Source organism: Stegostoma tigrinum, chromosome 5, assembly GCF_030684315.1.
Source record: "Stegostoma tigrinum isolate sSteTig4 chromosome 5, sSteTig4.hap1, whole genome shotgun sequence".
NCBI lineage: Eukaryota > Metazoa > Chordata > Chondrichthyes > Orectolobiformes > Stegostomatidae > Stegostoma > Stegostoma tigrinum.
In genome coordinates this window covers 12,336,981-12,349,395 of record NC_081358.1, presented here as the reverse complement: position 1 = coordinate 12,349,395, position 12,415 = coordinate 12,336,981, and the positions used below count along the sequence as shown (strand labels likewise).

Genomic DNA, 12,415 nt, shown 5'->3' with positions numbered 1-12,415 from the left:
TGATGACACAAAAACAAAATCAACATCTCTGCTACTTTTTGAGGAAGGTAAGAAGTTCAGCATCTAAAAGTTCATACGGTATAAATAACTTACCATGATCACCAAGAAAGATGATGTTGACACAACGATGCAGTTTCATCTGCTTGAGTCCATCCATCAGCTGCCCAACAATTCTGTCAGTTGTTCTAAGAGCATCAGTAAGCTAAACATTTAAATAGAAACAAAAACATCTGATTTTTTAAATTTAATTTATAAGGCTACGTTATAAGCCAGTCCTCTGTTTAATATAATAATTTATAATTATTTGATAGTAGGGAATTTGAGTATTGCTGAAAAAAGACATTTTGTAGAAGCATTTTGTCGTGCACTCATCGGGACATTAGCAAGAAATACCAATGAAAATAAAAAACAATCCTCTCACACTCTAAGAGAATAGAGCATATGATCAGATATCAAATAGACTATGACTGGTAAAGACATTGCAATGGAGAATGCACCCATTAAATAATGACTGAAGTTAACTACCAAGTTTTGTTTAAATTTTAATCCAGGCAGGTCGGCTGTGATTGATCAAGGTATTGTCTTGAGAAATGAACTAGAGGCTGGGCAGCCATTCTTTAACCAAAATAGAGTAATCCTTCATTTAAACAAGCACTCCTTTCAGCATGCTAAATGTAGTCATAAACTACGAACCAACATTGAGGGAGAAATTTTTTTTGGTCTTCATATTTCATATTAGTTGAGCACAGAATATGCTGATTTAATGACAAAAAGAAGAAACTGACAAAAATTTGATGAAAAATAACTCAATTTATTGTAACCTGGAGATTTTAAATGGATTATAAAGGTTAATTTGTGAATGACCTTGGAAGGATCATTAAAACTGCACATTTAAGGGTAGAAGGAATGTTTTAAAATAAACTGCAAAGTGCATTTCAAGAGATAAAATATTTTCTCAAGTTTTACACGAAGACACATTTCATCAGAGCAGACCAACTCTCCTCAATACTCTTCAACAGCTGAACACAAGTAATGAATAGAACTTAAATGAATAGAAAGTCTTGCAAACAATGAATTAGCTGACCTCAAATTCCCATATCACAAAATCTGCAATGTTAGAACATTATAACATTAGACAAAGTGTGGAACAAGACCAAGAACACTAAATGGTGAGTCTATCAAGACTGTCTTCTCAGTGTACTCCTCGACATTAGTTAAAGCAGAATAAAAAGGCTGAACAAGTTTCCATTATTGCTGTCTCAGTCATTTCCTCCAAGTCCTTTGGTAAGACAATGTCACCAACTTTGAGATCCTAGAACATACTAATTTCATCACAATACAGTATTTGCTCAGGCGTCCTGTAGTGCAGTGGTACTTTCCCTACTTCTGGGCCAGAAGTCCTACCTGAAGTTGTCCCCCAGTATGGCCGAACAGGTTAACTGAAAATAACTCCACACATTGCTAAGCTGACATCACCTGTGGTTTTTCAGGCAAATTCATCAGACTGATGATGGCTGTATACGTAAAGACTTTCTCTATGATGTCCTGCCCTTTGGGTCATTACATGGTGGATCTCTATTACCGAAAAGAAAGATGTGAACATGACACTGTTGTGGACAAATGGAGACAACCGCTAGTGAACGTGACCTCTGGACTGTTTGGAGGGGCCTCACACAAGACAAACAGAAAAGAACAGCTCAGTGGATTAGGAAGCCAAGAGAAAACAGAGAGCAGTAAACCCTGCCCTTTTTTTCAGCTCAGTGTCTTCCTCTACAGCAAATGTGACCAAAACTGCCTCACCTCAGCAGTGCGCCTGAGTCGTACCAGGCAATTTTTAACATAGCATTGACCACCAACCCGCAAACCATCATTGCACAGGATGGAATACCGCCTGAGACTCCGTCCATAAGGAAGTAAACCAAAAGCACCATACATAATCTAAAGCTGCAATGAATTCAACCACAACTTTTAAAGTCAGTAAATTGAGATTAATCCCAAGCAGTCAATCATTACTAAAAGTTACTGTTCAAACAAGTTAGAGTCATACAGTCATAGAGATGTACAGTACAGAAACAGACTCTTCACTCAATGCACCAATGAAGAAAGGCAAGCATACCAGATGCCTTCTACCTGCAACTCTACTTTCAAGGAACTATGAATCTGCACTCCAACATCTCTTTGTTCAGCAACACTCCCCAGGACCTTAGAAATACGTATATAAGACCTGCCCTGATTTGTCTTTCCAAAATGCAGCATCTCACATTGATCTAAATTAAACTCTATCTGCCACTCCACGGCCCATTGGCCCATCTGTTCAAGATTCCATTGCACTCTGAGGTAACCTTCTTCATGATCCACTACACCTCCAATTTTAGTGTCGTCTGCAAACTTACTAACCATACCTCCTATGCTCACATCCAAATCATTTATATATATGACAAAAAACAGTGGACCCAGCACCGATCTTTGTGGCACACTGCTGATCACAGGCCTCCAGTCTGAAAAGCAATCCTCCACTACTACCTTCTGTCTTCTACCTTTGAGCCAGTCATGTATCATGGCTAGCTCTCCCTGTATTCTATGTGATCTAACCTCGCTAACCAGTCAACCATGAGGAACCTTGTTGAATGCCTTACTGAAGTCCACATAGATCACATCTCCTACTCTGCCATCATCAATCTTCTTTGTTACTTCAAAAAACTCAATCAAGTTAGTGAGACATGCAAAAGCCACATTGACTATCCATAACCAGTCCTTGCCTTTCTAAACACATGTAAATCCTGTCCTTCAGGATTCCCTCCAACAACTTACCCACCACCAATGTCAGGCTCACCGGTCTATAGTTCCCTGGCTTTTCCTTACCACCCTTCTTAAATAGTGGCATAACATCGACCAAGCTCCAGTCTTCCACCAACATGCCTGTGGCTGACAAAGATTCAAATATCTTAGCGAGGGGCCCAGCAATCACTTCCCTAGCTTCCCATAGAGTTCCAGGGTACACCTGGTCAGGTCCCAGGGATTTATCTACCTTTATGCATTTTAAGACATCCAGTACCTCCTCCTCTGTAATATGGACATCTTTCAAGATGTCACTATTTATTTCTACATGTTCTATGTCTTCCATATCCTTCTTCACAGTAAGCACTGATGCAAAATACTCGTTTAGTATCTCACCCGCCTCCTGCAGTTCCACTCATAGGCAGCCTTGCTAATCTTTAAGGGGCCCTATTCTCGCCCTAGTTATCCTTTTGTACTTGTAGAATCCCTTTGGATTCTCCTTAACCCTAGTTGCCAAAGCTATTTCATGTCCCTGTTTTGCCCTCCTGATTTCCTTCTTTAGCACTGCCTTTGTACTCTATCAGGGATTGACTCGATCCCTGCTGTCTAAAACATGTGCTTCCTTCTTTTTCTTGAACAAAGCCTCAATTTCTCTAACCACCCAGCATTCCCCACACCTACCAGCCTTGCCCTTCACCCCAACAGGAACATACTGTTTCTGGACTCTCGTTGTCTCATTTTTGAAGACTTCCCATTTTCCAGCCGTCCCTTTCCCTCCGAACATCCAACCCTAGTCAACTGTTGAAAGTTCTTGCCTAATACCATCAAAAGTGGTCTTCCTCCAACTTAGAACTTTAACTTTTAGATCTGATCTATCCTTTTCTATCACTATTTTAAAACAAATAGAATTACGGTCACTGGCCCCAAAGTGCTCCCCCACAGACACCTGAGTCCCCTGCCCTGCCTCCTTTCCCAAGAGTAGGTACAGCCACACCCTGAATCAGAAAATTTTATAGTGCACACTTAACAAATTCCTCTCCAAGCCCTTAACACTATGACAATCCCAGTCCATGTTTGGTAAGTTAAAATTTCCTACCAAAACCACCCTATTATTCTTACAGATAACTGAGACCGCCTTAGAAATTTGTTTGTCCATTTCCCGCTGACTCATTGTGGGGGGGCTTTAGTACAATCCCAATAAGATGATCATCCCTTCTTATTTCTCAGTTCCACACAAATAACTTCCCTGGATGTATTCCCAGGACTATCATCCCTAAGTACAGCAGTAATGTTATCCTTAATCAAAAACGCCATTCCCCCTCCTTTCTTGCCCCCCTTTCTATCCTTCCCATAGTATCTATACCCGGGACATTAAGCTGCCAGTCCTGTCCATCCTGAGCCATGTCTCTGTAATTGCCACAATATCCCAGTCCCATGTTCTCAACTATGCCCTGAGTTCATCTGCCTTACCTGTTAGGCCTCTTACATTGAAATAAATGCAGTTTTATTTATCACTCCGTCCTCACTCTCTGCTTTGATCCTGCCTGCTGTGGCTGTTTGACTTACTCCTTTGCCCAACTGTATCAGTCTCAGACTGATCTCTTTCCTCACTATCTCCCTGGGATGCCCCCACCCCTCACTAGTTTAAATCCTCCCAAGCAGCTCGGGAAAATCTCGCTGCCAGCATATTGGTCGTCCTCTAATTCAGGTGCAATCTGTCCTTCTTATACAGGTCACTTCTAACCCAGGAGAGATTGCAATGGTCCAAAAACATGAATCCTTTGCCCCTGCACCAGCTCCTCAGTTATGCACTCATCTGCTCTATCCTCCTATTCCTACCCTCACTTTCTTGAGGCACAGGGAGTAATCCAGATAATACTACCCTCCAGGACCTCCTTTCTAAATTCCTGCCTAACTTCTTCTTTCCTTTCCTCAGAATCTCATTCCCTATCTTTTCTGATATCATTCATTCCAATGTGTACAACAACCTCTTGCTGGTCCCTCTCACCTTTGAGAATACTCTGCACCCTCTCTGAGATTTCCTCGATCCTGGCACCAGGGAGGCAACACACCATTTCTGATGTCTTGCTGCCGGCCACAGAAATGTCTGTCTGTACCTCTGACTAGACAATCCCCTGTCACAATCAATTGCCTAGACCTGGTGGACCCCTTGACTAGAGCCAGTCTCTGTACCAGAAACCTGGCAGTCAGTGCTACATTCCCCTGAGAGTTCATCACCTCCTACATTTTCCAAAACAGCATATTTGTTTGAGAAGGGCATAGCCACAGGAGACTCCTGCACTACCTGCCTCCCTCACCTACCTTTCCTCGCAGAAACTCATCCGCCTGACCTAGGTCTTCAATTTATCTCCCTCCCTGCAACTGCCATCCATCATACCCATAGTTCCTGTAAATTCCTCATTGCCTCTGACTGCTGCTCCAACAGATCCATTTGATCCAACAGGAATTGTAACTATGCACACTTCCTGCAGGCCTAATCATCAGTAACATAGAAACTCTTCCTAGTCCCACATCCAACAGGAAGAGCACATCATTCTATGAAAGACCATCTTTGCACTTTAATCTGCAGACCCAGAAAGTAGCACAGTCTTACTGTTCTAAAAACACCGCTCAGGCTAACTTAATACCTCTGATTTATAGTTTTTAAAGTTTAATCAAGAGATCTCAATAAAACCATGTAATCAAAAATAACCCACTCTGCTCACCATTTTAGATTTACAAAAAAGCTAATCACCTAGATGCTCCCCTACTGTGATCTCTCCATCCAGATTTCTCCAAGGTCAGCTGTGAATTTTGCTGTTGGTTTCTTTTTCCTAGACTAATTTAGTGTCCAAAGGTACTTGAAATCAAACAGCAGAGGCAGAAGCTGTGAAGGTTCACTGCTGGGTCAGACAGCAGTGTAGGTTTCTCCCTGTTCATTCACTTCACACCATGTGCTCACTGCCTTTGTCTCCCTTCCTCCTTTCTTAAAGTGTCACTGTTTTGATCTTTTTTTCCCAACATTCCAAAACAATGCAACAGCTTATAAAACAGTAATTACCGCTCCTAGAATGAGGAAATCAGCTCCAACATTGAAAATACCTTAAAAAAAGGAGCAGCTCTTACAGCTACAAACCTTTTCCTATCGCCCATTTTGAATTACCCAGAATCCTCTTCTTTTACATCATTAACAATAATTCCTATCAATGAGGCTACACTGTCTGCTTTGATGATTGAGGTGGATCTTAAGGCTTTAATATCCCTCAAGCAATAAAGTTTTTCGCTTTGGTTGAATGCTTTTCAGAGATTTAAACACATGGCCTCCTCCTTCCAGCTGGCTTGCACAGTAAATCACTATTTCCCCATTATCCAATTATTTTATGATGAACAAGTTGCTCAAGGTGATTAAAGTCATTTCATCATTGTTTCTATGACCTTTTCTTCCTGAATGTTCACGCCTCCGTTTTGGAGAATAATCTTCAATTCCTGGATACTCAATGGTCATCCCAGAGAGTGAGCAACTGTTAATGGAACATACGCAACATAGAACTTTACAACACAGTACAGGCCCTTCGGCCCTCGATGTTGCGCCGACCTGTGAAACCAATCTAAAGCCCATCTAACCTACTCTATCCCATTATCATCCATATGTTTATCCAATGACCATTTAAATGCCCTCAAACTTGGCGAGTCTACTACTGTTGCAGGCAGGGCATTCCACGCCCTTACTACTCTCTGAGTGAAGAACCTACCTCTTACATCTGTCCTATATCTATCACCACTCATTTTAAAGCTATGTCCCCTCATGCTAGCAATCACCATCCGAGGAAAAAGGCTCTCAGTGTCCACCCTATCTGACCCTCTGATCATCTTGTATGTCTCTATTAAGTCGCCTCTTAACCTTATTCTCTCTAACAGCCTCAAGTCCCTCAGCCTTCCCTCATAAGATCTTCCCTCCATACCAGGCAACATCCTGGTAAATCTCCTCTGATTTCTTTCCAATGCTTCCCATAATGCGGTGACCAGAATTGTACGCAATACTCCAAGTGCGGTCGCACCAAAGTTTTGTACAGCTGCAACATGACCTAATGTAGACTCGCCAAGTTTAAGGGCATTTAAATGGTCATTGGATAAACATATGGATAATAATGGAATAGTGTAGGTTAGATGGGCCTCAGTTTGGTTTCACAGGTCGGCACAACATTGACGACCGAAGGACCTGTACTGCACTGTAATGTTCTATGTTCTATGGCTCTGATACTCAATCCCTCTACCAATAAAACCTAACACACCGTACGCCTTCCTAACAGCCCTATCAACCTGGGTGGAAACTTTCAGGGATCTTTGCACCTGCACACCGAGATCTATCTGCTCATCCAAACTACCAAGAATCTTGCCATTAGCCCAGTACTCTGTATTCCTGTTACTCCTTCCAAAGTGAATCACCTCACAATTTTCCACATTCAACTCCATTTGCCACCTCTCAGCCCAGCTCTGCAGCTTATCTATGTCTCTCTCTGTAACCTGCAACATTCTTTCACACTATCCACAACTCCACCAACTTTAGTATCATCTGCAAATTTATTAACCCATCCTTCTACGCCCTCATCCAGGTCATCTATAAAAATGACAAACGGCTGTGGCCCCAAAACAGATCCTTGTGGTATACACTAGTAACTGAACTCCAGGATGAACATTTCCCATCTACTACCACCCTCTGTCTTCTTACAGCTAGCCAATTTCTGATCCAAACTGCTAAATCCCCCTCAATCTCGTGCCTCCGTATTTTCTGCAATAGGCTACAGTGGGGAACCTTATCAAATGCTTTACTGAAATTCATCTACACCACATTAACCACTTTACCCTCATCCACCTGTTCTGCTCAAAGCAGAAGAAGCAACTGTCACATTGTCATCCACCTCTCACTCAATATCATGAATAGGAATGTATTGTTATGTCAGCAAGTTTACCTTTTATGTGAGATAGTAGGAACTGCAGATGCTGGGGAATCCGAGATAACAAGGTGTAGAGCTGGATGAACACAGAAGGCCAAGCAGCATCTTAGGAGCATCACTTTTTTTTTGATGAAGGGTCTAGGCCTGAAACGTCAGCTTTCCTGCTCCTAAGATGCTGCTTGGCCTGCTGTGTTTATCCAGTTCTACACCTTGTTATCTTTTATGTGGTGGTTCTCAGATAGCTTCCAGCTCTGGGTCCGCTCAACCTAACTGTATCCTTCACTCACAGAAATATATAAACAGAAAATAAGTCAACTTCACATAAACATTAAAAATTAAACGTGATGGTACCAATGTACTGATGACTTGAAAATAACCAAAGATAGAACAGGACATGAAACTGATTAGTGAGTTTTGAGAAGATTTGTAGCTCAGGTTGAGGTTCTGGATGTGAGTTTGCTCGCTGAGCTGAAGGTTAGTTTTCAGACATTTCATCACCATTCTAGGTAACATCATCAGTGAGCCTCTGACAAAGCGCTGGTGTTATGTCCCGCTTTCTATTTATCTGGTGACATCACCAACCCAAGGAAACCTAAACAGATAAATAGAAAGCGGGTCATAACACCAGCGCTTCGTCGGAGGCTCACTGATGATTTTACTTAGAATGGTGACGAAACGTCTGAAAACTAACCTTCCAGCTCAGCGAGCAAACTCACATGAAACTGATTGTAGCCAGGAGGGGAAAGCAAGCTTAGCTCATTTTACACCTTGCCTGACATCCTTTTCCACTATCATTTTTTTGACTGACCTCAACAGAAACTACTCAACTACACTAAATGGAGCTGTTTTGTGCTTCTAGTTAAGGCCAATTTAATTTTCTTCTATTTGTGCAATATCTCTCATTACCTCAGGGCTTCACAAGCAACAAATTATCTTTGAAATGCAGGCAGCCAGAATGCTATGCCTGCCCTGCAGAGTGGGCTGCAAGGTGAGCTGAGGCAGTGAAATCATGTGCAAGGAATGGAAGGCTGTGTCCATCACCTCAGTGCCCAGCACCTTTCTGAAAAAGGGTCTAGACCTGACTCGTCAGCTTTCCTGCTCCACTGATGCTGCATGGCCTGCTGTGTTCATCCAGCTCTACACCTCGTTACCCACCCACTTTTGCTGGTTCTCTGTCACCAGAGATAGAACAGATCTTATCGTATATTCAAAGAACAGCAGAAAATTTGTCCTGCTGGGTCGGTCTACCTTTACCCCTCAATCAAAAACTGGATCCTCTCATCATTTGCCTCATTGCTGAATATGGAATCTTGTATGGAGATGACCTACACTACAAGTTCCTGTGTTGCAGTGGCAGTGTCCCTATTTCTGAGCTGGGAGACTTAGATTCAAGTCCCAACCGTTACAGAGATAGGCAATATCATCCCTGAGTAATCCAATTAGAATCTAGCTACACTGCAACAGGTCTGCACTTCAAAAGTAGTGAATGGAGTGTGAAGTTATTTAGTCTGCCCTGAGGATATGAATATAATTTTATAAATATGAGTCTTTTCATTCATTTTTATACAGCGTTCACATTCAATCTTTGAAAATGTATCAGTAAAATGAATTTGATGAGCAGCCAAACACTTCAATTTATTACCGTTTATTTTTAAGAAAAAATAAATTGCCAGATTTTTGCATCAAATAAATCTTCAGCACCAGTGTGTTAACAGCAGTGCCTCCCCTAAGCCCCCATCCCCGATTTCGAATTGTGGGCTGCCTACTTATAAAGTGAGAAATGGCAAAAGCTAACATTTGAAAATCCCCACCAATAGTAATATGAAATTTACGGTCCTCAATTAATAATCCTTCCTGGCCTGGCAAGCAGTAAGATTCATCAAGGATACAAGCATGTTGCACAAATATAGCATAATATTTAATCATAAAAGAGGTACAGTAGATTACATTATGAGCTTAATAAAAATGGATAATTATTGAGAAAGAGGAAATCAGAATATGATTGCTTAATTCTCAGACCATCCTCAAACTGACATTCATGGTCAGCATATCCTACTACTACCTTTTTATGTAATCAGGACTTTTGGGAAGCCACCAGGGAGCAAGCAAGAACAAAAAAAGCTTTTTTCAAGAAAACCACAACATCTGGTTGACATTAGCAATTCATTGCTCTCAGTAGCAGAAGGAACAGGTGTTACACATATGCAAAGGTTGGACTCCATGAGTTCCCCAACCTAATGTTAATATGCTTTACTAACCTCGGAGCTGAATGGTCCAAATCTGTGACCGTAACCATCTGGCTGCTCTGAATAGAAGGCATAGACATAGGGCCTAAAATTGAAGCAAAGTGTTAAGAGAGTGAATATTTTTTTGTTTGAATCTGGTTATGTTTTCTTTACTAGTGAAGCTTCTGTCAAATGTTTAAATGGTGGAAGTTGATATTGAATGTGTCCATTTCCTTACATCTTAACTATCCAGCTATTGACCTCTTACCCAACATTCTCCTGGAACTCTCTGTTCCCGAGTCACTGCAAGCACACATATCTCTTTGCATTGTGGTAGGACTAGTAAGTTCCTCAGAACTTTAGGTTTTCAACAATTACCATTGGAAAACTTTTTACAATTACACAATCAAACAATCCAATGCATATACTTGTCATCTTTGTTCTACTCTCTTAAATTGTTTTCTTTTCAAATATTGTCAACGAGAAAACCTGCAAATACTGATACACTCATTGTAAGTGTTGACATCATCCCCCTTTGAGGAGACCTTATCAGCATTAACTAATCAAAAGAATCCTTCATCAGTACAGGGAAAATTACATACAGTTCATTGTCTGCATTACCCCTGTATATCCATTGACTAATTTACTGCATGTTCACAAGATTTTCTGCTCTTTATCATTTGATGTCTGTTAGATAGGCAGAAATTTAGAGGAGAAATTGATGGAAAGTCAATCTGATCCAAAAAATCAAGATTATCTTTATTGGCATTAGTAATGAGGCAAAATAGTGCAACAAAGGTACAAGACAGAAAAATAATTATTTATATGTTAAGGCAAAAAGTTCACATATCCTGAGGCAGATTATAATCAGTTGAGAAAATGAACAAATATTATTACACACTTTAAAGCAGAGCAAGAAATTTAAACTTCTTCAAAAACAATATGTTGCTGAAGGTCACTGTGTGTACCAAATCATTAGCTTTGAATTAGCTTCATTGTCACGTACTCAAGTGAGCAGTGAAAAATTTACAATTTGCCATATTACAGCACTATCTTAGGTACAAGATACTTAAGTACAGATTCCTCAGTACAACTTCTTCGAAAAAAAATTAGAAAAATAAGAAATAAAGCGTCCAGCAGTACAGATCATAGGAATAAATTAGAAAATAGACAGAAGTTCACAACAACAGTCCTAACATGTTAGTGAAGATTTTCTTGATCACAATTTCTATCATATTCATAAATACCATATTTTAGAACACCAAGATGATTTCATGATACATCTCAAAGAATCAGTACAGTGTAGGAGGCCATTCAGCCCATCATTTCCACACCAGCTCTCAGAGCCTTTTGATTTGGTGCCCAGATCATTATTGAAAAGGAAACAATCATCCAGTGCCCTCTTGAATGCCTCAATCGAGCCTGCTTCCACCACACTATCAGACACTGCACTCCGAATCCAAACCACTCGCTTTGCGAAAAGCTTTCTCTTGTTTCTTTTGTAAAATACTTGAAAACTAAAGTCTCTGGTTCTTAATTCTTTTATGAGTTGGAATAATTTCTCCCTATCTGCTCTATCCAAACCCCTCACGGTTTTGAAAACCCTACCAAATCTCCTCTCAGCCTTTACTTCTCTAAGGCACACAGTTCTCTAGTCTATCGTCTTCATGTGGCTGCCAGTACATGAGTCAGTCCACACACTAATACATTGTATAATCTAAAAATAAATCCAGGGAAACAACAACATTCACTTACTGGAACTCCTTGTTTGGTCCCACTAACCAACCCATCCATTTAGCGAGAATGATGGGAGAGGAGGGAATAGTACTGAGTAGGCTATTTCTTTCGATAAAAAAATGTAATTAATAGATTAATGGCTCAGTCTGAGTTTTGATGTCTTCTAAATTGTGCAGCATTTCTACTGCAGAATCCCTTTAGAAAAAATTATGTCCTGGGTTCTACGTAAATCACAGAATGTATTTTCTAGGTCAGGTCCCAAGAACAGCTAAAGGCACAAAAGCATGCCTGTAAAACTGTCAGTATTTGGCATTATTTTTGAGTGGGTTCCACACTCTATCTTCATCGATAGAGAGGAAAATCTGTACTGACAAACAATGCAGAAATATTTCACTTTCTTTTTACAGTATAGTTGTATCATTCATTCCAGAAGGGTAGCCTCTAACATTGTATCTGATTTGATTATTTGACATTATTTATAGCACCAACACTGATGACAGATGCATTGTAATAAAGATGAATTATCAACATTTCTACTTTACGAGAATTGGTAACAGTTAAGTGGTTCAGGTGAGATGGTAACAATAAGCATTCAAAGAACTAGTTATCCCAGACTTGAAATGGAAACATAAAACCAAAAAATATTTTACAAGACAGCAAAAGGTCATTTAGTTCTTCATGTCAGTGTTGACATTTTGCTCCAGCAAAAGAAAATTAATA

General features: G+C 40.4%; 1 protein-coding gene across 1 annotated transcript in view; it reads right to left on the bottom strand.

Moving 5' to 3' along the window:
* Positions 1–12,415, bottom strand: part of enpp2 (ectonucleotide pyrophosphatase/phosphodiesterase 2) — a 98,568-nt gene that overhangs the window by 46,428 nt on the left and 39,725 nt on the right. The window contains exons 12-13 of the mRNA XM_048528936.2: positions 9,992–10,064; positions 94–202 (exon numbers count right to left, since the gene is read on the bottom strand). Coding sequence (XP_048384893.1) covers positions 94–202; positions 9,992–10,064 — 182 coding nt within the window. The remainder of the gene's footprint in view (positions 1–93; positions 203–9,991; positions 10,065–12,415) is intronic.